The 25,329-nt window shown below is 51.3% G+C and overlaps 2 protein-coding genes across 8 annotated transcripts in view; one reads left to right on the top strand and one right to left on the bottom strand.

Annotated features, from left to right (window-relative positions):
• Nucleotides 1-214: 214 nt before the first annotated feature.
• Nucleotides 215-18,524, top strand: PKIG (cAMP-dependent protein kinase inhibitor gamma). Of its 4 annotated transcripts, none has more exons than XM_049817408.1 (4): nt 215-233; nt 6,430-6,497; nt 16,235-16,410; nt 17,573-18,524. In XM_049817408.1, exons 3-4 carry the CDS (start codon nt 16,260-16,262, stop codon nt 17,650-17,652), a joined length of 231 nt encoding a protein of 76 aa, XP_049673365.1. In that variant the 5' UTR covers nt 215-233; nt 6,430-6,497; nt 16,235-16,259; the 3' UTR covers nt 17,653-18,524. The 4 variants fall into 4 exon arrangements, with proteins under 4 accessions (XP_049673365.1, XP_049673364.1, XP_049673363.1 ...); XM_049817407.1 differs by lacking the exon at nt 215-233 and adding an exon at nt 605-738; XM_049817406.1 differs by lacking the exon at nt 215-233 and adding an exon at nt 848-1,038.
• ADA (adenosine deaminase) overlaps nt 13,505-25,329 on the bottom strand; it is a 28,961-nt gene continuing 17,136 nt past the window's right edge. For 2 of the 4 annotated variants that reach the window (XM_049817371.1, XM_049817374.1), the window contains 5 exons: nt 25,198-25,269; nt 24,813-24,914; nt 24,035-24,102; nt 23,422-23,551; nt 13,505-14,498 (listed from right to left, as the gene is read on the bottom strand). In XM_049817371.1, coding sequence (XP_049673328.1) covers nt 14,349-14,498; nt 23,422-23,551; nt 24,035-24,102; nt 24,813-24,914; nt 25,198-25,269 — 522 coding nt within the window. In that variant the 3' untranslated portion in view covers nt 13,505-14,348. Of the gene's footprint in view, nt 14,499-20,410; nt 22,141-23,280; nt 23,347-23,421; nt 23,552-24,034; nt 24,103-24,812; nt 24,915-25,197; nt 25,270-25,329 lie in introns of those variants that run through there. The other 2 variants (XM_049817372.1, XM_049817373.1) reach the window with 2 other exon arrangements.

Here is a 25,329-nt window from a genome sequence, read left to right as displayed (position 1 = left end):
CGTGGACCAGGAGGACGACTGGGGACCTGGCACTGCGACCAGCTTGTTCGTTTGGCTTCAGCCACCCAGTGGTGCCTGTAAGGCTGATGTGACACAGAGAAGCGATACCACCCAGAGGGGTGTTCCTAGGCCCCTGTGATGCCAAGAACAGCCAAAACTTCCTCTTCTCCTGGAGCGGCCCCAAGCTCGGTGAGAGGTCCCAGGCTGCGCTTCGCAGCAGGGTGGACACAAAGGTACGCGTTTGATACGCGGTATTGCCTTGCCCTAAGCACCTTCCCCGCCTTAAATCCAGGTGCTGTCACCAGCTCTGCATTTCACCCCCAAATATGTCTGGCACCCAGGGGCAGATGAGCTGAAGTACACTTAGATTTTATCCTGTGGGAGTCAGCGGAGCAAAAGGCAGCCCCGAAAGACACAAAGCTGTTTTTTTCTTGGGAGGCACTTCCCTGGCACTACACCTGGTAAAACAGCTCATGCTGCACAGGGTGCAATGGTGCCTTTGGCCAGGCCCCGATAGAGAGGATGAATGGCGGGATGCAGCTGGGACGTGCATCCAAGCGCTGTGCCGGAGAAACCTGGGGGAACGGCAGGCGGAAGCGCCCTGCAGCAAAAGCCGCGGCACCAAGCATCGAAGGAAGGATGTTTGGGCACATGCAGCTGCCGGGAGATGGGGTTACAAGGCGAAGCTAAACAAAGATTTCTGCGGAAAGGAAACGGATCCCTCCTGCCGACTGTAAGGTAGGAGCTGAGAGCGGTGGTGGCTGCTTGACATCATCGGGATGAGCATTGGATTACAGCAGGCAGGGACTGACTCGGGAGGGGAGAACACGCCCCTCGGCCCCAGAAGTGCAACTTCATTTAGCAGCTCCCAGTACAAGGAAACTGCAAGTCTGAAACTGGCTGCGACTCCCCCGGCCAGCCTGGCTGCTCGCCGCCCTGGGCAGAGACGCCAGGAGGGTGAAATCCAGCCTCGATTTCTTCCTCGGTGGCGGGACCGCAGAACTTGGCATTTGAGAAGCAGCGGGAGCTGGGGTGGCCGTAAGTAGGGCTGTGCACGCTGCTGTGGGCATGTGGGGCAGGCGATGGGGTGGGATGGTCGGTGGCCAGGAGACCTGTCTGGAAGCGCAGCAAGGGGCTGCTCTCCGGCACGGAAGCCAGAGTCACGCTACGAAGGGATGATTTGTTTAGAGAGAGTTAACTTTTACCTAACCGACTGCGAACAGCGAGATTTTTTTGCTGCCCACAAACCGTGGGCTGAAAAACTGAGCCGCATCCCAGTTTTTCTGCTGTTGGGAGAAGCTGTTTGTAGGCTGATTGCAGGGAGGTGGCTGCTGTTGCACTTGGAAAATAATGCGGTTCAGTACTTGCTGCGAAGGGGTAGCAGGGAGAGCAGACTTGCTTAGAAATCACAAAGGACCGTGGATCAGTGACCCCCGTGGGGATTTCTGGCCTCATTTCTGACATGTGTCCATTTATTCCAAGTGACTTGCCGGAAGGAATCCCTTACGGCATCGGGGTGGCTGCGTGCTTGCACAGGAACAGATGCCAGCTCGCAGGACAGGCACCTGGCGTGCTGTCTGTGCAGGGCCGTGGTGTGAATCTGTCCTTAGGGCTGTTGGGAGCTGCCAGGCTGCCCAAGGCTCCCCTTCAAACCACGAGCAAGGCGCTTTGCAGAGCACGGTGGTGGAAATGGGCTCAGAGACTTGCTGGCATCCAGCTTTCCAAGCAAATTTTTTAAAAGGCAAAGACTTGGGATAAAAAAAGAACTGCTGTGTGGTGGTATTCTCAGGAGGCTTTGCAAATTCCTCCACCTCAGAGCTGTGTGTCTTTCCCTCCTCTCTCTGGATTCCCCTAAGCAGCTGGTAGCAAGCCACGGTGGTAAGCTTTCACATGCATGCAATGCCTTAGCCCCAAAGGGGTGTTTGGGAAATGTTTCCCTTGCTTGAAAGGGGTAAATGGGTCCACAGAACAAGAGCCAAGCGTAGCTGTGAACCCAGAAGCAATGCCCTGGGTGGCTGGGCTGGTGGCACAAATTAGGAGGAGGAGACACTGGGATCAAATGAGCAAGAGGCAGCCGCAGTGGGGATGCTGTGGCAGTGCAAGGGTGAGAGGACACTTGTGGTGTGACAGAGACCCTCAGATGTTTGCAGACCCTCAGGCTCTGGGCTGTTTGCTTGCAGCAAGGTTGGCATGCCTGGCTTGTGTAGCTGTGGGGACACCCTGGCTTTTGAGACTCTTGGCTGGAAAGGGCCACCGTACCGAGAAATTGTCACGTTTCTGCTCTCATGAGGAATGGTGTTTGGGAAAGAAGGATGCATGAAGAGACTCTCAATGGCTGGATATAGTGCAGATGTAGGTTAACTGTCCATTTACAAACATGGATGTACCAGTAGTGCTTAATATACCTCAAGCACAGAAAAAGGCATTGAGTCCTTCAGACAGAGTTCCACATGGATGTACAAATCCCCCACACCATCGTTTTCAGGGACACTTTCCAGAGAGTGCAGAATCAGATGCCTCAAAGAACTGGAGACTACGAAATATAGTACATAGGCTCCCAGTGTAGGCAGCTTCGTCATGGAGAGATGAAAACCCAAGAACGTTCATAGCTACACATCTTCCAACCACCTGGTATTTCTGTACTCAGTGGCCAATTCTGAGGAGGTGTACAGGCACATGGTGAGCTAGTATGAGGATTTTTGCTCTTTTCCTTCATCCTCATATTCCAAAGAAAATTAAATCTACTTCTGAGCCCACCCAGAGGAATACCCAGAGGCACACAACCCTACCCCCAAAATAACTGTGGAAAACGTTTTGCAGGTTGCTAACATTTCCTGATCTCTCACATTTCAGAGCCAGTTCCTGCAGCATACTGCTGTGCATTAATCCCTCCAGCCTGTCCGAGCAACCAAACACCAGTGTTATTCCTATTTTACATGGGCTACACAAAAAGCAGATTATGTTCCTGGGCTCATAGAGGTCTGTGGCAGAATCATGGATGAATCTACAAGTCCATAAGGCACAGCAAGAAGCTTCAACCCCTGCTTTTTGTTTGCCTTTCTATGCCACCCTGTTCTGGTCTCTCCCATTTTTACATTCCAATTGCTTCTCCACACTCTTATGGGTTTCCTTAGTGTCACCAAAGCCATATATATAGACTGATCCAGAAAGATTTTCAACCACAGTACCCATTTTAGAGAGGATGAGAGGGGAAAAATCGCCATGCTTCTAGTCTCTAGCTCATGACTAGAAAAAGCCAAGTCATAATGGGAGCTGCTCCCAAGGCTTGCCGGCACCAGCCAGTGAGAAGGGAAGGTTCAGCTGTTGCATGGACTTTGACCCCAGCTCCTCACAACAGCAGTTGGAGACATCAAAACATTGCTCCAGGACTCAGCTGGCACCTGTAGCGGAAGCAGGAAGAACAGCGGTTGGACTATGAACCACCTACTCCCTTGTTTCAAAACTCTCACTCCCTTCGAGCCTGCAAGGATATGTAGTTTACACCACCCGTTTCTGGTTTACACGGCTAGTTCCAAAATGCTTCCTTCCCTGCACAGCCCTGGAGAGGCTCAGTGCTCTTTGCACGGCTCCTCCACGTCGTCTTTTCATGCAGGCGCGTTGCTGGTTGCAAGCTGCTGCCCCAGGAACATCCCAGTGAGCACTGAAATGCCAACTTTTGTTGATATTTGCAGTGATGTAATAAGCCAAACATCCCCACTGGCGTGTCATCAACTTTACCGGAATTACTGTTTCCACAAAGTGTAATTAATGTGTTCTGCTCATTGCCATGAGATATCACTGGAACAAAGAGCTCAGAAGGCATTCTAATGGCTATCAGGTAGTTATCTTGGTAACAAAACAATCCTGGGTATGATTAAGAGGATATTGCATTTTAAGGATTATAAAACCTCCTGGCTCAGGGTAATTAGTAAGCGATAAAAAACATTCCACTACAATTACAAGTTTTCTTACACCTCTGAGGAGAAGGATGCCAGCTGCTGCTGGGGACAGGGCACTAAATGAGAGAGTCTCTCAGTCTGCTCTGGGAGGACCAGGCTCCTGTTGTGATCAGCGATGCATACAGCCTGTTGTTTATCCAGGAGTCAAGAGACATGAGAACCACCTTCTCTCTGCTGCTATCACCTTGCTTGAAACCAGAAAGGATTTCCTCTCTGGCTCAAAAGCAGCACCATAACAGCTGTTGTGTAGAATAATGCTGAATTGTGCTAAAAAGCATTCTGGGTTTGTTTGGAACATATATTCATTTTGAAGCAATGCTGAGAGCACCGAGTTTGTTTCATGTATTTGTTCCTTTTGGGTGACAGCTGATGAACATGGAGGGAATCCGAACCCCAAGTATGTGCATCATGCTGATGCCCTTGTAATTTGTTCCTGATGGGGTCTGGATGTTTAGCTATTCAACAAACATTTCCACAGGGGTCCCAAAGTAACCTGTGGTACCTTGGTGGGTTATAGGACTAGATTAGGAAATGCAAAGTGTTCTTTAACAAGTTGCTTTAGCCCATCCTTAGTCACACTGCATGAACTAATCCACCTCACCACCCTTAAATCCCCAAACTCCCCATGTGGGATATTGCCTGACCTTGGCAGAGAGGGGTCTTCAGAGCTCTGCCCATCACCCCGGGAGCAGCAGAACTGGATGAGCCAGCAGAGGATGAGCCTTTGGGGATGGAGCGACAGGCCCAGATTCAGATTTGCAGACTCCAGATCCCCAAGCGAGGGCTGTGGGGAGAAACATCTAGCCAGCACCAGGGCTACAGGGTTGGAAAGCCAATACTGGTTGCTAAAGAGTTTGTCTCCAAAATCAGTTTTTTTGAGAGAGAAAACTGGGGGGGGGTTCCCCCCACATCCCATTAGGAACAGGGCTGCTCAGTGATAACTTCTACTTCAGAGCATCATTGCTCCAATTTGCTTTAAGCCTCTCTTGGCAGAGGGCCACATATTTTGAGATATTTTGCAACACATCTGAAGTGCTGGAAGTTTAACTGTTTGGGCTGCATAACACACGAGCAAGGCAGGAAGGCAAAGGAGGAGAAAAAGACTCATGGATTTCCAAAGCTGGCTTTCTTCCTTCCTGCTTTTGTTTGCCTGCTTGGTGCCCCCAAAAGGGTGATCCATTTTCCCAGAGTTGTGGGAATACCGTTTCTTTTCCGGTCCAGTATTTCCAGTAAGCATGCCACTGTAAATGGGGTAAACACTAACAAAAATGTATTGTTAAATCTCTGGGTCTTTGTTTGGCTACCATCATGATCATAATTAGTATTTTCCACTTCTGTCAGCCTGTCATCTGCAGATCTGAAAGTGCTTTACAAATATTTGAAACATCTAGCAAGGGGAGCAAGTATTAATAGCTCCATTTAACAGATGGGCAAACTGACACACAGAAGCAGCAAGTGCCCTGTCCTTGAAGCAGGGCCAAAGCCAGCAAGTAGCCAGCTCCAACAACTAGGGAGTTTTAAAAGTGGGTCAAAAAAATAAAGAGAAAGGCTGTACGTCTGTCCCAGCTTGGAAAATGATGGGAAATAGTTCCAGTCAGAGTGGTATTCAACCCAGATGGGCCAGACAGATGAAATGCTGGTTGAGCTACTTGCTTACATGGTTAAATCATTCATCTCTTGCTTTTTGTTCTGCTAATATTTGTCCCTGGGACAAAGTGAAAAAAACAGTCCATGATGTTCCAAAAAGTCTGAAAGCTGAAACAGCTGCTAAAATAAGCAAGTGTCTTGTTGGCTGGGCTCTGCAGGTCAGGAGATTGCGATGCACCCACAGATGTTAAGGCCACAGAGGAAATGTCTTTGAGTGAGGCTCGGGGACAGCAGAAGTCACAGCTGTGCACAAACAGCAAAGAAACCCAAGGAGCAGGAGATGGACCAAGCAAGGCAACTAAAAGTGCCAGATCAAACTTCCCCTTTTGCCTCAGAGAAGCTGATAAGGAAGTTTCACTTCTTTAAAGGGCAGTGGAGCTGCAAACCAATATTCATTTATACTCTCAAGGCAGCCGCTGGGTACCCCTGGAGTGCAGGTCAGGAGACACGAGTCGGTTCTGTTCTCCCCAGCATACCCACATGAAGTTAACAAAAGGAGAAGCAAAACCAAAGAGAACTTATCTGTGAAGCCAGGCCTGTGGCTGGACTTCCCTTGCTCTTAGGCACAAAAGGCCAAATTTCTATCAGCAAAAACCCTCCCAAGAAGGTGCCATACGAACACCATCATCCCGCAGCCCGTCGCTTGGTGTCTCTCTGCTCGCCAAGCCAGGCTTTGCCTGAGCCTGCTGGGCAGAGCCCTGCCAGACCCCACGTCCCCTCTGCTGTCCTAGTTGCAGATGGTGGAAAAAGCAGCTGAGCTTTATGCTTCCCAACAAAAGCACAGCAAATGTTTTCCTATGTTTATTTTCTTTTCCTTCCCCAGAAGCTGCTGCCCTGCTGCGTATGAAGCTTGTTTGAAGTCATGTCCAGAAGGAAAGTCAACTAAATCAGGTAGGGACTCACACTACGGACTGACAGAATTTTTATTCACAGAGAGATACTACATAAACAGGAATGGGGTTTTTTCCTTCCTGTTTCAGAGTCATTTGACCTCCCTCTGTATAATCTGAATTACTAGATGCTAGAAAGCCCCTAAGAGGGGAAAAAAAATCAACAGTTCTGCTGTAATGACTTTCCTGCTGTATTTTCCATACTTCACAACCATGTACTTGTGCCAAGGCATGTTCCAATGCTGACTCTAAGGGCAGCCCCTAGTGCAAGCCATGCTGCACAGCCTCTCCCCTGCCAATGATGGGGACATTGTGTGCAAATCCTGCTCACAGGCTGCCCGTGCAATTTGCATGGGAATATTGTGTGCCTGTACATAACCACATAAGTGAGTTTTGCTCTGCACGTAGAGTCAGCCCAGCAAGATCCAGGGAAGCCCCAAAGCTTAACCTTTTGTGGAACTTGCGTAAATGGCAGATTCACCAGCTCAGATAATCCTTTCTGTGGTTTCAGTCCCATGGCTCCTGTGCTCAGAGCATCTCCTCAGTCTTCGGATCCTCTTACTGCTTTCTCTTGTTCCTGTGCTGAGCTTTCCCTTACACAGAGCTGCCACAGTCACATTGTTTGCAGATCTGGCAGTACAGGATCTCAGGACTCTGTGGTGCATGTAGACATTCCTCCTGCAGGTCTCTCAGAGCAGTTAATCTCTTGTATCCAGCATCTTTCCCGCAAATCCTAGAGACACCCTGTGTCCTTCTATACCCAGGCTGCATTTCAGTGGACCATAAAATAGTTGGCAATTCATTTCATTAGAAGCTTTCCCTTTTCTGAGACTATAATGTGCAATGATTGCTGAGCATCCGCGGTGTAATGTCACAGGCATGTCTCGAGCACCGCTTCAACTTATGTCTAGATGTCATATCCCTGGCGGCTTACGCAGACAGATTTACTCTGCCTGCAGAAAGGATCAGAAGCTGCTATCACCTGACACGGATGTACAAAATTCTCCATCCCTCACAGAAATACTCAGAGGAGGGGGTGTTTGGACCAGCAGAGTTTTCTCTGCCCAGGCAGGGTAGCACAGCCAAAGGAACTACTGGTTTCAGTGGGTAACAGAAGCCACAGAGCCACCCGAAAGGGCTTAGCTCAGCCACCTCTCACTACCAGCTTGTTTTTAACTCCTACGCTTTCTTTTTCTATTGTATGTAAAGCACCAATAGCACCATCCCAGCCACCCAGTCCTCCTCACAGCTCCCAAAGACAGATCTTCCCCCTGTCCCCATCTTCCCAGCCAGGCACTGCCCCGGCCCTGGGCTGGGAGTCCTGCCCGCGGCTTTCTTCTGCGCAGTGGGGTGGGCAGACCGGGCGGCCAGCTCCAGGGAGCAGAGCTAAGCCTGGTTTTGCTAATCAGCCTCATTCCACCCTGACACTCGTAAGAGTTGCCCTGGTTATTTTTAGGCACCGCTGGGAGCTGCCAGGGCTCTCACACCTCAGGAGGTTTCACAGCTCCTCGCTCAGCCCCTTACACCACAGCAACTCAGGACTCTTTGGATGCTGGATGTCAGTTCCTATGGGATTGTGCAGGCCTGAACAAGGAAGAGGCAAGGCAGGCGGCTCTCGGCTTCACGCACCCTGTGCTAAGCAGAGCCTCCTCAACTAGCAGCAGCCAAAAATGCATAGTTACAGCCTGCACAACACCTCTTCCAAGCTAAGCTCTCCTTCCCAGCCACACAAGCACTGCTTTCACACAGCAGCAGAGCTCAACTCCTCAGATCACAAAAAACCAAGCTGGACAAAATTGCTCTTTTTTTCCTGCTAGGCATAAAAAGAAAGACCCATCCTTGCTTAACTCTGTCCTTGTAGAAAGGCCTTCCTCCACCCAGAAACAGAGCTATCCCATCAAGACCTGCTGTGGCTTCACCTTCCTTTTATACATGACAAGGGCAGCTGTGTTAGAAAATAGCCCCAGCTGCATCTCCTCTGCACTTATTTGACTTCTCCTTGCCCAGGGAAGCCTGCAAGGTGTTGGGCAGGTTGTGCTGGGGGTGAGCATCCCCGGGCCAGGGATTCAAGCGGGGTTTGAGAGTAAGTGATGTTCACTCAGAGGTCAGTGCCTTGGTGCTAGCAGAAGAGCTGTGGGACCACTGGGGAGTTTCCAGCCTTTGAGGTGAAATCCAGCGGGGACTTTTCTCCCTGAATGATCTGGGGGAAGACAGGGAAACCAAGTCTGAAGGGGATCCCCATTGCAAAGGTTTCCACCCCGTGGCCCAGGCGTGATGGGGTGTCTGCACATCACAAGCAGGGACGATACGTGAGTCTTCCTGGAACGTGCCTGCAACAGCACCTGTGGGGCTTTTGCAGCTGAAGGGTTTTAAGTGACTGGTCTGTGGTTTGTCTGCTTTGCAAATTCAGGCATTAGCAGATCTTCCACACAGTTCCTGGTTTTGTTCACGTAAAAATATGTTGACATATAAAGGCAGCTAAATAACAAGTTGGGAGAAAATAAAAATAACGGAGAAGGGACTCGTAGCCTCATACTCCTTACAGCTTTGAAAGGGTCTCTGCAGGGGACAGAGAGACCGGTGGGTGCTGGCTCACAAGGCGACGGGTGCTTGTGGCCACGCTGGGTGAATGAGAGGTCTGGCTCACTGCTTCCTGCTGTGCAGAAGGTGGAGAGCTGCATCTGCCTGGTGCGAGCCTGGCTTGAGGGGTTGAAAAATGGGGGGGAGAAAGGTGCAAGCCTGCCATGTCCTAAGGACTGCCAGGGCTAAGTGTGCCTCATCCCCCTCTGCCACCCCGTACCTCAGAGGGATGTGCATCTTTCGGAGGTGGGGGTGGAACTGGAGTGCCCTGATTTAGTAGCACCTCGAAAGCTGTGGGATGTGAAAAACAAGCTTGACCTGGGAACAAAACAAAAATACAACTGCTGTCACGGCAACTGTCTCCAGATGCATGAAGAGACCAATTATTTCCATTAATCAACTTAGTGAGAAGATGTAGAAGACCTTAAGCTGCAGCGGAGGCTCGGTGCTGAGAGGAGGGAGGAGCAGAGAGCTCTATCAAACCCCGGTTGCCAAGGCAAACCATGATTCCTCCTGTGGCAGAGGATTTTTGGAGCAGACGCTCAGCACCCATGCCCCGTAGGGACTGGCAGAGGGGTGCCACCCGCTCCTGGTACAGGAATGCAGGCTGGCAGTGCTGCACAACCAGAGCCGGGCACCGGGCTGCCCTCCTGGCAGACAGACGGACAGATGGACAGTTGCCCAAATGTCCTGACACTAACAAGATGGTGGCGGGGCTGAGCAATCCCCTCCCGCCTCTCCCACTCCTCCCCACGCCTTCCCCTCTCCCCTGGGGACAACAGCAGCACGCATACGGACTCACCCTACCCCGATGCCAAGGGTCAGGTGTGATTTTGAAATCCGTCTAGAGCATCTCTTACATCAGCTGGGAGCCAGGCAGTGGCCGGGAGGATGTGGGGCAGCAGGAGGTACCTTGGGACAGCAGAGACGCTGCGGTGTGGGGGTCCCTGGGGACGTGCTGAAGGCCAGGAGGGAGGGAAGGGAGTTTGGGGCGCTTGGTAGAGCTAAATGCAAGGTTTGTGAAGTTGTAGAGGAGTCAGCCTAAGCCTAATCTTAACCCAGGGGCTAAGCACTTAGTTACCAGTTCTACAGGCATTGAGTGATCTTTATACCGTAAAACCAGGCCAAAGCAAAAGAAGGGATCTGTTTATGGACATCGAGCCTCAGTCCCCCTGCTGTATCTGCTCTCCTCCTATATGAATTATAATTTTCCACTAGTCCTAGAGAAGCCTGGAAGCTCTGTTCCTGCAAAACCACTGCAGGGCCTGGAGAAGCTGTGATGTCTGCGCTGGCTGAATTCATTGTATTTAGCATAAGAGCCAGAGGATGCAGAGTCATTATGAGGAATCCCACAGCAAAAGCCTTCCGAAAATACTGAAGTGCCATGCCCAACCTTGACATCTCTTCACCGCTGAAGTGTGATGAGGCTTTTCCATGCTATTCTCGCCTGGAAAGAAGCTGCTCAGCACATAAGACAGACACAGGTGCCCTGGTAGGAGATCAGGCTGCTGCCCAGGTCCTGCCTGTTTTCTTACGCAGCTGGGAAACTCGGGGCTCAGCCGCTTGGAGCACATCAATTCTGGCCAACAAGACCCATCACCACCACATTTTGGAGAACACAGACCCAGCAGGAAAGCCGGGGAGCTCTGTGCCTGGGGCAGACTCTGTCACCAGCCTTACCAATGCTTGTTGCGTACGTAGCTGCTATCAGGCTGGGCTCTGAATAGGACATCTGCATCTTCAGCTTGGCTTCTGGCCACGGATCTAAAGCTCTAGTGCATGGGGGTCATGAGCTGTAGTGAGGTCTTTAAAGCACGAGCACAGGTGCTAAAAATACTCTCTAACCCTGATAACACCGCTACAGAGCCCTCCTTCTTTGATGTGCAACCCCTCACGCATGTTCCCTGACAAGAGCCAGTGGAAAATTTGCTGAAATTCCAGCTGGAAGTTGTCAGACAGTTGGTGGAAACCCCCTGACCTCAAGTGCTGGCCCCAGCCCTATGGGATTTTTTTTCCTCCTCGCTGGATGTGACTCTCCCAGCAGGAAACCTCACAGCAGACCCACAGGGAGCACAGAAATCCCGGGGCTCCTGTCTCTGTGCTCTACCAGGCCCCCCTCTGCAGTAAACCATCTTATACTGTAAATATTTTAAAAGCCCAGCAGGGCTGTTGAGTATGTTTTGCTGTTGTTATGGATCCAGCCCCAACAGGAGAGTTCTAATAATAGTTACTGTACCCTGGAATGAAAGGGCAAGGGGCGCTGCACAACATGGAGAGCTCGAAGGCAACCGTATGACTCCATGCCTTCGTCCCTGCAGGTTGGCAATGAAGGGGAGAGAAGTGGGATGCGATGCATGAGTGGAAGGAGGGGACATATCCCTGTTCCCCAGCAGAACTTTGAAATTTTACCCCAGAAACACAGCAAGGTTTAGCTTGGCTTCGTGGCTTTATGACTCCAGAAGCTTGGGGCCCAAAAGAGAGCATTAGATCCTCTGGTGTGACACCAGGCAGGCGGGAGAGCATGTCCCCGGCCGGGCTGTGGGACGAGGGAGCCATCTCCAACCAGAACCCGCAGCTGTTGGTCCCAACTGCCACTGGCAACGGGCTGCTGCGGGGCCATGGCTGGGCACCAGCACCCCAGGATCTGAGTCTGCTGGGGGTCCTGCCCCCGGGGACCTCGGCATCCCAGTCCCTGCCCTCGGGCGCTGCCTGCTGCGGCCGCAGAGGTGGCCACGGTGCAAGGGTCCCCTCCTTGGGCATCCCGGGGACAGCACAGCGGGCAGGGCAGCTGCCCCCACTCACCCCCAAGGAACAGGGAGGTCCCTAAAGGAAAGCTGGGTGGGAGCAGGCAACGATTCAGGCTTCGTTAAGCAGGGAAATCCATTTCTGTGTTTAATCTTTGAACCTCCTTCCTTACAGCAGCCCAGGTGTACTGTGCTGGCTGCCCTAAGGGGCAAGGATGGCTAAGCAGGGGACTAAGCTGCCTTATGCCCAAAAGTGCCATGGATGACATGCAGAGACGAACAGCACTTTCTCTGACCTAGAAGCCCTTTGCGCTCACTGCAAAGGCGGGTTAGGTGGAGAGGAAAATACTGAGGAAGGCGAGAGGTAAGAGAGGCAGAGCAGAAAGGAAGAGCAAAGCAGGCAGCGGAGGGGACGGTGGCTGAATTCAGCACAGCCTGCTGATAGCCAGCATCGGTGCAGAGTCCAAAAATAGTCCTTCTTAGCCATAAAAAGCTTACAGTTTAACCTAGACAAGGGACAGATGCAATATCGTGCGAAGGGTTTCCTTGAAACTGGAGTCCGGGTCTGGGTGTGACTGTAACATCCATCCGATCCCTCGGAGTTAGACCCCGGCCACTGGCTCAGGTCGCAGGGCTTGTGTTTGCTCTGCAGGCGCATGGCCCTGTGCTGAGCTTAACCTGCCTGTGGCATTTCCAGGTCATTTGTCTGCTAGTCCTACATTATTTGCAGTCACTCTTTGCTTGTAGTCCCTGGGATATGCGCTGTGGAGAAGCGGGCAAGGGAGGGCAATGGGAATTAAATGCTGGCTTGTCAGGGGGCCCGGGAGGGGCATTGAGCTGACCCAAAAGAAATGCCTCGGTTTCTTCTACCAAAAGGCAGAATAAACATTTAACCCTTTAATTTCTTTGCATCCACTTTCTAAATGGGGACAATTCAGCCCCGGTATGAGTAGGGCTGGTTTAGCTGCAGCCCCCCAGAGCAGAGCCAGCTGCTCCGTCAGCTGTTGGGTGACTTTCCTGGAAAATGCCAGCGAGCCCAGCTGCAGTCCAACAGCAAAACCGCTCCGGAAGCTGAGTCCATGCCAGCAAAGCCAAGACTATTACAACTCCAGATTTTTTAGTCCTCACAAGACACTATGGAAAAATAAGTCCAGGCCAAACAGCAGGTTTGGCAGAGCCAGGTTATTTCAGGGGGGCACAGGAGCAGAGGTGGCTCTGGGGACACATCTGGTAGCTGTGGCAGCTTGCAAGGGGCTTCCTCACTTGTGGCCAGCTTCCCTGAGACAGGCAGCACCGTGTCCCCACGGTGGAGGGGACACAACCTCCCTCCAAGCAGCACAGAAAAGCTTTTGAGTAATGGGCAACGGGCAGCAGGTCCCAGCCCTCTGCCGATGGCCTTTGTCACCACGCCACGCATCCCCTGCCCCGTCCCCGTGGGCTGGCACGCTGCGCCAAGGGTGCAGGGGCCGTTTCTGTTACCGTCAGCAGCAAGGAGAGACGGGAGGCAGAAAACGACCCTCTGGGGACAAGTTGAATCATCTCTTTGAAGCGCCCTGGAAATCCTTGCACACTGTATTTGTGTGCTGCGGACTTATTCCTGCAACGTCTGGCAAGAGCTGGCACATCATTCCCTCCTGCCAGCCCACGGGAGCATGAAAAACTGAAGGTGGGGAGCCCTCCCCTGCCACCACTAAATGACTGTCCACGCTGACGCAGTTTCAGGTTGAACTACGTGGGCAAGAGGGAAGGTGGTTCCTTTCTTGTCCCTGGCAGATACCAGACGATGTTTCCACTGACTAAACCCACTGAACTGTTTTGCACCTGCCTGGAAATGTGGAAACGGTCTTTGAAAAATCAGGTTTTTCTATCAAAAATTGAGGCGACCGCTCCCATCACCTCCTCGGTCCAACAGCTTCCCGGAGGCAGAGGCTAGAGCGTCTCTGCCAGCGGGAAAGGATCTGCCTGCAAGGCTTTTGAGAGCCGCCCACCTTGAAAATCCTGAAGGAACTGCACAAATTTGAAAGCTTTGCTCAGAAATCCACCCGTCTCCAGCTTTTGGCGTGGAGAGCCGAAGGCAGGAACCCTCCCAGCCACGGAAAATAAATAAATCACAGACGCCATCTCCCGGCCGCCGAGCTGGCACCCAAACCTGGACCGAGCAGGACCTGCTTCTGCACACTTGGTCCCTTCCCCTGTTCTAAATCAAGACCCCAGCCTTTTCGCATGTGATGGAGCACTTAGTCACTTGGCACAGCGCTGCTGCAGCTGAGCACATCTACCTTTGGCAGCTACATCAAGGGACACGTCGAAAATGCTGCGTCCTGGGGGCTGGCCGGCTCCTGCTCCCCAGTTTGTGGAGTCCATCCTGCAAACCAGGTGGTCCAGCTCCCGATACAAGGGCAGGATTCCTGAGCGTATCAGCTCTGGACTGGCCTCACTGGTGTGGAGATGAACCCAGGCTTGTATGGACCGCTGTTAGGGAAGCTTCCCAAGTCCATATGGCATCTCTCTCCAGCAGCTGCAGAAGGTCAGCAGCCTCTGGGCTCTGATGAGCTGTGAGGAGGACTTGTCTGGGAATGAAGGATGCTTGTGCTGTCCCAGGGAAAAGGCGCTGTGCTCACTGAGATCACCCAGCCTGCTGCATCCAGAGCGGGCGCCTCATCCCGGGAAAGCCATGCCTGGAAAGGAAGGAGGGAAGATGAGGAAAAAAACCAGCTGGGATCTCTTCCTGGGGCAAAGGATGCAGCTTTTCCTGGGGCTTGTTTAACAGGGGCTAGATGGATGCCAAGCCCTGTGAGGAGGCAGTTGTTTGCAAGGATTTTCTGGATTTGGAGCAGCAGGTTCTCCTGGGAGGTGTGGGTGGGCCAAGCCCCGCATCCCACCAGTGAGCCGGTGCCAGCGCTCCCTGAGCTGGCATCAGCACCGAGAGAGGAGTCCCTGGGGCTGCCGAAACTGGGGTTATGCAGGTTGGAGGTTACTGCACCCTGCTCAGTCTCAGGGATGGGGAGAATTTAACTTCTTTTATCCTGGCTATTGCATCTTCCCCAGCGTCTTCTTTCTACTGCCATAACACTGGGGATTACAGAGTGAGGAGTCCGATTCCTGCCCAGGCTGGTGGTCTGCCAGCAGATTTCCCTGCTAGGAAGATCAATATTAAGCAGGATTTGTACAGGCGGCTAAGCAAAATTCTCAGTGGGACATTAACCCCAAGACACAAAAGCAAGTGAATGACAAGAAGTTCAATTTTTTTCATTACATGAGTGTTTTGAATCGGGGCCTCCTTCAAGTACTAACAACATCAGCAGGGCTAAAGGCAGTTTTTTACAGTGAGCAGAATCACAGATGAGACAACAATTAATCTCTAACTTCCACGCAGAAAACCAAACTAAGTGCCAAACTGAGTAAGCAGGAGCAGGAACCAAGAGCACCAGGTTTCCAGTGCAGAGACAGCATGTGCTCACTAGCTCTGTGCCTGGGAGCCAGGACGCCTGCGATATGTACCCTGAGCTGCTGAGGTCCCTGGACTCTGTGTGCTGTACAAATGCTGGCAAGTTAAACCATCAGCTAAAATGAAAAACTAACAACTTAAGGACTCATCATGCTGAATTAAGAGCTGGCTCGCAGCAGAGCTCACGTGTGACGATTGGCCGCTCCGGGCCTTTCTTTGTGCTCTGTGCTTGGCACAGACACAAGCCTGGAGTGAAGGGACCCAAACATCTCACCGAAGCGCTGAATTTCACACGTTAAAGTGCTTATCTCAAAGCAGTCCAGCCCAACACTTTTTCAGTGACATCCGACAACCAGTGGAGGCCAGTACTGATCCAAAGCCCTGTACCTGTGAAACACTCCCCTGCTCCTCGAGCTTTCCAGCCCGTAGCCATCAGGGCCCTGATCATTTCCCATTACAAATTCAGGTGGGATCAGCACCCCATCCCCCCATGCGGTAAGCCAAGTTTGGCCTCCATTCAAAGTTCCCGTGGCATTTGGAGGAGGAAGGAGGGCTTTTTCTGTAGGAAAAAGCTGCCGCAAACGATCTTGCAGCTCCTAAGGGGGAAGGCCAGAAACTCAAAAGGAGAGGCAAATGCCTTGTCTGCCTTGCTTTGCAATAGGAAGGCAGAACAAGGGCCAGTAAGGCAGCTGGGACGGATCCTTCCTGCCTACCGGCCCTCACCCGGCACGGTAGGTCACCCGACACAGTGGGTGACCCAGCACGGTGGTCACCCCACACGCCGCCCCACGTGATGGGGTTGATATCTAAGATTTCAGTAGCTGCTGTTAGAGGAACTGGAGCAGAGTTACAGGGACTATTTTTTTCATGCTGTAATTTAACCCCTCGGTGTAACCTAATCTGGAGGGAGCCATGACTCAAGGGTTGCAGAGCATCCTTGGCCTCACGGCTGTGTTTTCTCCGCAGTATTTTGCAGGCGTATAGAGATGCAATGGAGGTAGAGTCCAGCACGTATACTGACTTTATTTCCTGCGATCGGGCTGGTCGGAGGAACGCTGTCCACGACATCCAACGGGACGCAACCACCATCAGCATGCGCAAGCTGACCGAGGACCTCGGTGACCTCGCCGTTGAAGGAGCAGGTGAGCTGCCACAGACACCAGTAAGCCCCGCTCCTGGCACCCAGGCTGGAAGGGCAAGGCACAAAATGCCAGTGCAGCTGACCAGTGCCGTCACTGGGAGCATCACACAGATGCTCAGGAAGGCTATCCCGTCCCTCCCGCAGTCAGTGCCTTCATGCTCGGTGGGTACTCAGCTCGTGGGAGACTCCCTAGGCCGAGGGGCTGTGGCAGTGAACAGGATGGTCCTGGCGTTCCTGGCACACAGGTGCTGCACGCTCCAGCCAAGGCCCTTTGCTCAGCTGGTTTGTAGAGGCACTGGTGCTTAAACAAGACATGGACTGACCAAGAGCCTTCCCAGGGCAAATTACGCATCAGGTGTACCTTAGGCTTTATAAAAATCAAGTGTGGGGCAAGTTGTGGTTTGCATTTTCTTTGTTGGTTGGTTTTGTGTTTGTTTGTTTTTTTTAAAAAATAACCCTTCAAATAGTTCCACAGTATTTTAAATAACAGCAGAAATAATTTTAAACATCACCAGCCATCCCCAGGTCTTCCCCTCTAGCCCAAACACAGCAGCAGTATCAACCTGTTCAATATATGCTGGCCAGCTGACTACAAGAAGCATGAATCTTCTGTTCTGGCAAACCAGCCACTCTGATTTCAGTAATAAGCAGCAAAACAATACAGCACTGCTGCAGAGGGTAAACCCCCAGGTTTTGCCCTTGCTCTTTTACTCCTCCAGCCTACAATCTGTAACTATAAAACCACTTTAAACACATTACCCTAACTGTACTTCTTTCAACATGTCCATACTAGCAGGTGTCCATCCACCCATACATAATAAACACAAATTAGAGCTCTTCTAAGAGAGAACAACTCGGGCAGCTGCCAGGCCGTCGGGCAGACATTCCTGGAGCACTTGCAAGTTGCCATTACAGATTAGACAAGGAGACCACATCCCTGCCCCAGAGGCTCCCTCCCAGCATTACCAGATGTGTTGAGAAGCCTTTGTACTCCAGGAACATTAAGGGAGAACCCAATACTCTTAAGCCAAATATCTGGCTGCAGGAGGGTAGCGATAGCTCTTCAGGTGGCAATCTGAATAAAATCAGCTATAGCAATTACTGATCGCTTGTGTCCTCAGCAGAGTGTAACCGTGCTTTCTTCCCAATCCTCCCTTCTGCAGAAAGCCAAAGAGATGCTACTTCTTCTGAGAATGACCCTGGAGCAAGACCAAAGGGGCAAGAAAACAGCCCCTCCCCATGACAGTGCACAGGGGGTGGGGTGGGCAGGAGGAGGGCCTTGCTGTGAGCATTAAACAAGAATTTGCTATTGAATCTGCGGACAAAAGCCAACCTGGAACAGCAAGTTGTCTGTCAAATGCCTCTGCTGCAACCATTTTTGTTTAGAGAGCCACAAGATGCTGTGCAAGGACTGGCACCTCCAAAAGACTTCTGCTCCCATCCCTAACGATTTAAAGCAACACTGCCGTGGTTGTAGTGATATGAGCCATTCTCAAGATGCCTTAGCTGCAATTTTCCCCTAGGGGAAAAATTATTTCAGTAATAATAGACACATCAGACTTTCCTGTCCAAGGTACCTTCCTCCTTTGCCAATTTAGACTATTATTTATTCTGTTTCCATAGATTAGAAATTTAGATTATTGGTTTTTCTAAGCCTCACCCTCATCTAGCATCTTAGACCTGACCTGGCCTCTGGACTGTCCATGCGGCCCCCCCATCAGGGTGGGCAGTGGGGAAGGGACCCGGCCAGTCCCACTGCCTTCATGTCGAGCACCACTCACCTGTGCTGCTGCCGCTTAGCATCAGGAAAGGACCAAAGCACAGCTCTGTGTGGATGAGCTCCACCTACAGACCCAGCAGCACCAGCCACAGGCATCTTTTTTTCGGGTTTTAGCATTTTAAGATATTGTTAAGGGGAGGGGAGAAACATTTTGCTGGTTTGACTGTTGAAATTCAGGTTTAACTTTGCAAGCTGTTAGCTGAGATGATCTCTGGTAGGACCTCACACCATTCTCTCTTTTAGGAGACATGTTTTGTGTTAAAGATGGTTTGATAAAACTATATAAACTGTTGGAATAAATAACACAGCCTTCAAGTACTGAAGGTGTTTTTTTCTGCCTGGATGTTTCTTCTCCCTCTGTTTGCCTTGTAGCTAGTTGAGCTGCAGAGTGGTTACACCAGCTTCCCCTAAGCGGGAGATACAGGGTTGTGTTACAAGAGAGTCCCTTCCATTTGGGCCTGTGAAACCCCACAGGTTTGCAGCACCCAGGTGGAAGCAGGTGCGGTTGGGCACAGAAAATGCTGAAAGTCTGCCCTTACTTTCCCAGGTTTGCTGCCAGGCAGCACTTTTTCCACGGGTGTTTCATCCACCCGTGGAAGCACTGCTCCCCTCTACATTAGTACCCCAGAAGTCAAGCACAAGGCTGGCTTGGGACTTGGCGGAGTGGCCCAGATGCCAGCAGAAGAGGTGCTGGTGGGAAGAGGCATCTTCCCTCTACAGCACAGACATATGAGGACATCGCTGGTGTCTCACCCAGCCCAGGCAGAGCCGATCCCACCAGAGCTGTGGGAGGCAGCCACAGCCCAGCTGGGATCGGCGGCCAGCACAGGGACAAGGCAGAGCTGGACTGAGAAATACTCTCCACTGGTGACACAAGGACAAGCATCACTCTGACAGCCTAGGGAAGAACTGAATGTCACAAGTATTGAGATTTATCAGAGAAAACAAGGCCATAAATAGAGAAGCGACTGCCAGACAGAGGGAGAACATGGGCCTCCGAAAAGCGATGGCCATGGGGCCACACAGAGATGTCCATAGCTCCAGCCCCTGCAGGAAACGAGGATTTGGCAGCCAGGTAGCGGCTGCATCTGCTGCTTTGGCAGCTGCAAACCGGCTCGGCTCCCAGAGCTGCGTGGATACTATTGCAGCTCTGTGCCTGGCCAGCGGCCAAGAGCCTGCTCCCGTTTCCCAGTGCTCGGGGACAAAACAGCAGGTAGCTCCTGGGCTTGGCTGACCACACAGTTGGGTCTTTTGAGCCCCATTTCCAGCTCTCCTCAGTGCCACTGAACACTTTTTTTGGCTCATGCTGACACACACAGAGAAAGCTGAAAGGCGGTGCAGAGGGACCGTGCACCACGCAAGACCTCTGGCAGTCAAATGTGGGCTAATCTTAGGTCTCCCTCATCAGAAAATATCTGTTCCAGAACTATATTTAGGCAGATGATTTAGGGACCTGGTGGCCAGCTACCCTCAGAGGACAGGCAAGAGGCATCAGGTTCCCCCTGCAAGTGAAAGAGCCAGCTCAGCTGCTGTCGCCGATTGCGCTGAAAGACCAAGGGCATTGGCTTAATCCAGCCACATCCTGACTTGCAAAGTTGCTGAGCTCAGGGATGCTCCGAGCCCTTCATTTCCGTTGAACATGGGGGCATGCCAGACCTCCTGAAACTCCAACCGAGCACTAAATGATCAGAAAGTCTTTCAGCAAACTCTCCCCTGCCCAAGCTGACAGTGCAGTCCGTCAGGCAGCCCAGGCTGCACCACTTCTGGCTCTTAGCATCACCCAACTGCACAAAACTCAGGAGGCAGGGAAAAAAATTCTAAACTATTTTTGATACATGCCAGAAAAAATTAGAGTACACAGTGATAGTGCTGCTGCTTTTATGAGTGATATGCATCCCTTTGATTACTGAAGGGGAAAGGACACGTGAGGTTGGAACAACCCGCATCCATAAAGCCAGCTTGCCCGCCTAGCAAGGGAGCAGGGCTGCCTTCCCTCTGGCTGTCAAAGTGCTCTGACCTGGCAACAGGAGAGGGCAGGAATCGGGCTGCCAAAGCCCCATCACACCTACCGATTAACCCTCGCACTCTAGCAGGGGTACGACGGCTCACGTCGTGGACCACAGTTCCTAACAGTCACCCTTGAACAGAAAGGCAAGAGGATTTATCTTTTAATATAAATTTGTTATTTTATTAAACAAGTTTAACAATCAACCGTCCAGAATCCAAACAAGCAAATCCTTCAGAATTTTTGGAGAAACATTACCCAAAAAAGCCTGGTTCTTACTGCACTCATGTTCTTAAAACTGATGCTTAACATGTGCTTTATAAAAGTAAGAAATTCACTCTCTCACATCCATCTATCTAGCTATACATATATATGTGTGTATATATGCACCATGTACTTCAGAGATGAGTATTTTACTCAGAAGACAAATATGGAAGCCCAGAAAGAATGGAAATACTCCCAGCATGCGGTCGCTGCTGGCTGAGACTGGACCAGTCTCATACAACGTCAATGGTAACGGTGACCACAGCCCCTTCTCAAAGGCAACTTTTTGGTACAGTATCTTTGGAGTAAGCATCTTGGCAGATGCCTGGGATGTTAAAGCACACCACACACTCACATAAGAAAATGATGGTCTCTTCTCTGGATGCACGGCTCTGTTGCATATTAAGTAAAAACACTATAATGCACCAAAATCACTTAGGAGTTTTGGTGAATATTTCTGTATAAATTCTCCACCAAACGGAAGATCTGTCTTCTAGCCAGTGTTGTGGTTGAGTGAGAGAAGCAATTCAGATGGGACATGAGTCAGTATGTCACATTGGGCTCTAGCTTATTAACTTACTTACTCAGTTTTAATGGTGTCAAGTCAGGAAGAGGGCAGAATAGTTAAAACAGGCAATCGATCATGGTTTTTCCAAGTCCTAAACAAAGATAGAGGAAGAGCAAGCTGCAGTTCACAGGAATTCTCCAGGCTGAGTACAAAACCAGGAAAAGTCCCAGAAGGCAGATTTTGGCCCAAAATGGTAAAAATATGTTCCAACTTCCTATGCATGTGTGAGCATGGTCATGGCCAGCTGCGAGCATACCAGCAGCCTGAACCCAGGGTGTGCGCTTCTACAGCAGACATTGGGAGGCTGATACATGGGAGTCCTTGTCCAAGAAAGGATGCAAAAAAAAAAAAAATTTCTTTTAAATGCTCTTCAGACCTGTGCATGGGCAAGAGCACCAGCTTCCAGCTTGTTCTTGTTCCAGTCTTGTCAGTACAAGACTAATGCTGGGTAAATATAGCTGGGGCCAAACCCTCCTACCCACATGGATGAGAATAAAGCCTCTGCTTCTGAAGTGCCTGCTCACTCCCTATCAGCGCTAACAAACCTTTTTCCTAGAAAGGTGAAGATTAACCCAGGCCACAGTCACAGTTAAAGTTATTTCTGCACTGCAGACAAGGGCTAGGCAGGTCAGTGGGGCAGGACAGATAAAGCAGGGGAAGAGGGTAAAAAAAAACCAAAAAACAAAAAGCCAGGAGGGGAGATTCTTCTGTTCTCATTTGCAGTACAGAAAGACTGGCAGATGGAGAAGGGAGTCAGGCCAGGAGGCAGTTTCAGCCTGCTTGCACAACAACAAGATAGGAAGCTGGATATCCATTTGGGAGACAGTTTGTGGGAGTGATAGGTAGGTATATGTGATAGCTTGATTCTGCTTAGCACTGTAAGGGTTAACACAGGGGTGCCAGTAATAGAGACTGACTCCGGGCACCTTCTCCCGGTGCTCCCACTAGCACAGAGGAGAGTCAAGCAGGCATGAAGAAGGGCCACTGCTCCATGCTGGCTCGCAGGGATGGCTCACGATGCACTGGGGGCCATCCCATAGGCTTCATACAGCGTGTCAAGCAGCTCCTGCTTTTCCTTCTCAGGTAAGAAGCTGGACTGAGCTGCATTGATGTTCTGGAGAGGCAGAGGGGGAACACAAAGGAGACATTAAGACCCATTAGACATGAACACGTGGTTGTGCACATCCACACATCTGGCTCTGAGCAGCAGCAGGCGAGGGAAAGTGTAAAGTTTTCACTCCAAGAGTCACTTCCATGGCCTCAATTTACAGGGCAATTGCTCTGGCCCACCACTAACAACAGTCCCAAGAGGAACGGGGCAGGCACAAAGCAAAGGTCTTGATATATTTTGGCATTTTTAGTGTATGTACTTTAGACCTGTCCCTACACCCCCGGCTCCCCTTTGGACAAGAGCCTCTCCTGACACAGCAGCAGAGCATCCAGCCTGATGCGCCACTGCTGGGACACAGCGGGGCTGTGCAACGTAACCTGCTTGTCCATCTTGCACAGGGACCTTCCTTTTATTACACAGGAACAACATGGCTTTTGCAAGAGCAGGAGAAGACAGGTGGCAGCAGGATCCCAGAGCTCAGAGCTGTCCTTTTTCCCCATTCCAGACAGAGAGTGATGTCTGTAGGGGAAAGGGACTTGTTCCTCCAGCCAGAGCTGAGAGCAGGACTGACGCTCTCTCGTAAAGTGCATCCTGCACTTCCCAATCCAAGCAAGTATCTCTGGAGACACACAGGCAAAAGTGCTGAGCATGACTCAATGCAAACCAGGAAAGGTTCAGCTTGGTAACCAGGTAAGTCAAGCTCCCAAGAGTTATCCTGTCTTTCTGTCTTGTGTGAATAATTAGAAAATCAAAGATGTAATCAAGACACATAAATGACTGTGTGTGCCAAAACCGAAGCCAGACGACATCTTGTTTCCAGCTCAGTTGTCGCATACTCATGTTATATGTGCAAAAACTGCAAGCACTTTTGTGCCTGCTGACTCTTGCTAATTTCTGGGCCAGGCCTTGCCATAACCTACCTGCAATTCCAAACGCAGCAAAAAAAAAAGCAACAGGCACCTTCCTTCTTTATTGCTAAGACCTACTGTAAGGGCATCAGTGGACAATTTCCACTCGGACCTGTTCCCCATAAAGCCGAAAGCAGTCAGCCCAAGTGACGCAGCCCCTGCAGAGCCCACCCTGCCCTCACATCCCCCTGCTTCCCGCAGCGCTCCCAGCATCCCCCTCCAGCCAGCTCAGCAGCCCTCCTCAGCCTCACGCTTACAAGGCCAGTGCAGGATTTTCAGATTTCTGTTGAACACTCTTCAGCTTATAAAGAAAAAGAGTGGGTTGTTCTGGGCTGCACCAGGACATCGGCAGAGCATCCAGCTGAGGCCAACTCACCACTCTCTTGAACTCCTCTTCAGTGAAGCCCATGTAGTCTTTCACTATGCTGTAATCCTTGTCAATACTGGAGTTAAAGATGAGGGGGTCATCCGTGTTTATAGAATAGTTAGCACGATCCTTCCTAAACCTGTAAGGAAATCAGGTTGAACCGGTGGGTAAAACACTGGATATGCCACTGGTCATGCACTTCTAGTGCAGTAAAAGCAAAGACCTCGCCGCTGTCCCCGCAGCTTGCATTGCTGGACACAAACACAGGGCTCGGCTTGTCTCACCACTGCTCTGCTTCTCCGGTGGGGCGAGGAACAGAGCATCAGGGTGTCTCTTGCTTAGAGGTTCAGGAACCTCAGCTCTCAGCCACAAACTAGGGCTAAGGGCTGGTGTGCAGCATCTCGTGCCCCACAGCTCAGAGCAGGGCAGGAGGGACAGGACAGCCTCCCCGAGGGACCCCTGCACCCCCTCCAGCTTCATCAGGCCCCTCTGGGCTGAAGGACGAGGATGTACCACGTTTTCCTAAGCACTTAGATGTGCATTACCTTTGTAAAGCAACAAAGCAGCTATAGTCAACCCAAATCCTGATTATTTAAGAATGCACGTAATTGAGAAGTCTTACTGTGCTACAGGGTGTTTCCCGAAGTCTGGAAGACATGCTCCAGTGAGGTAACTGGACCAAGGGCAGACCTGTTTGGGGGAGTTAAACATGAAAACCAGAATCAACCACACAGATCTGAACCCCAGCTGTGTACGCAGATAGCCAAGCACACTGGTAAAGCCAGATAAAGGTTTAGAGGTTTGTTCACAGCTGCCCCTCAGCACTACTCTGAAGGAGCACTGCACGTCCCAGGACATGGATGTGAAGAGCCCACAGCCTGTGTGGCAGCAGCAGGAGCCAGTGGGATATTTCCCATGACCAGTCAGCTACCCCACCACGTGGCAACCACAGCTAAGAAACCATTGGCATTAAGTATATACATATAGTCCATATATTAGTTGGATACCCCCGTTCTGAGGAAAAGCCAAGGAAATTTCCCCACGCACAGTAACTCCCAGGCACTTCCACCCTTCAACCAGACAGTCTCCGGTACAGCAACCTGCTTAATGGGAGGAGAAGCCTGCAGGCTTGAGGCATATAAACTAGTGAATAAGCCCTCCAAAATTTATCCTCAGCCAGACCAGGATCCATTTCTCTCTGCTACATGCCTCCTGCAAGCTGCTGTGCTCTCCAGTGCTCCTCACAGCAAAGATCCCAGCAAACAGCCAGCCGTCCCCACCATTTTTGCAGCACTCGGGTGTCAGGTCGTGTCCCTAGCTGTAGCACAGCCCAAGCGAGGGTTGGTTTTCTACTCGGACAGCAGCTACCTGGCTGTCACCCTCCCACCACACAACCTTACCTCAAAATGCATCTTTGCTCTCAACAGCTCCTTGTAGAGCTCAGGGTCCTCCAGGACATGGTAGCCATGGCCAATGCGCTCAGCCTTCAGGAGATAAACTGCCTAGAGAACACGGGAAAACCACGTACAGCCTCTGAGCACCAGCTCACCTCACTCCTGCCTGCCCAGAGATCCCTGCCCACCACAGGTACAGCCCACACCACTGAGTCAGCTCCGGGGAAATCCTCCTTTGAGCCGCTGGGGCCACATCTCTGCCTGGGTCCCCAGTGTTTGCTCTGCTATGAATACGGAGAGGACTTGGGCTCCTCTCTCCCCAGTGCAGGGGATGCAGGGGCAATTCCCGCCCCTGCCACTCTCTTTGCCCTGAGCCAGGAGCTCCTCGTACCTCCTTGATCATGGCAGGCGGGCCAGCCTCCCCAGCATGGACGGTGCGATGAATCCCACATCTTTCAGCTTCCTGCAAAGCAAGAGAGGACACACTCCTGTCCCATCACCTGCAGCAAGGTCAGCAAACTCC

The sequence above is a fragment of the Accipiter gentilis genome, chromosome 14, assembly GCF_929443795.1.
Source record: "Accipiter gentilis chromosome 14, bAccGen1.1, whole genome shotgun sequence".
Lineage (NCBI taxonomy): Eukaryota > Metazoa > Chordata > Aves > Accipitriformes > Accipitridae > Astur > Astur gentilis.
This window is presented reverse-complemented; position numbering and strand designations above follow the sequence as displayed.

Bases quoted from the DNA above. Each gene is read 5' to 3' on its own strand.
- PKIG (XM_049817408.1), top strand. From the start codon at position 16,260: ATGGAGGTAGAGTCCAGCACGTATACTGACTTTATTTCCTGCGATCGG. The intron at 16,411-17,572 runs GTGAGCTGCCAC...TCCCTTCTGCAG, and splicing joins CCTCGCCGTTGAAGGAGCAG to AAAGCCAAAGAGATGCTACT.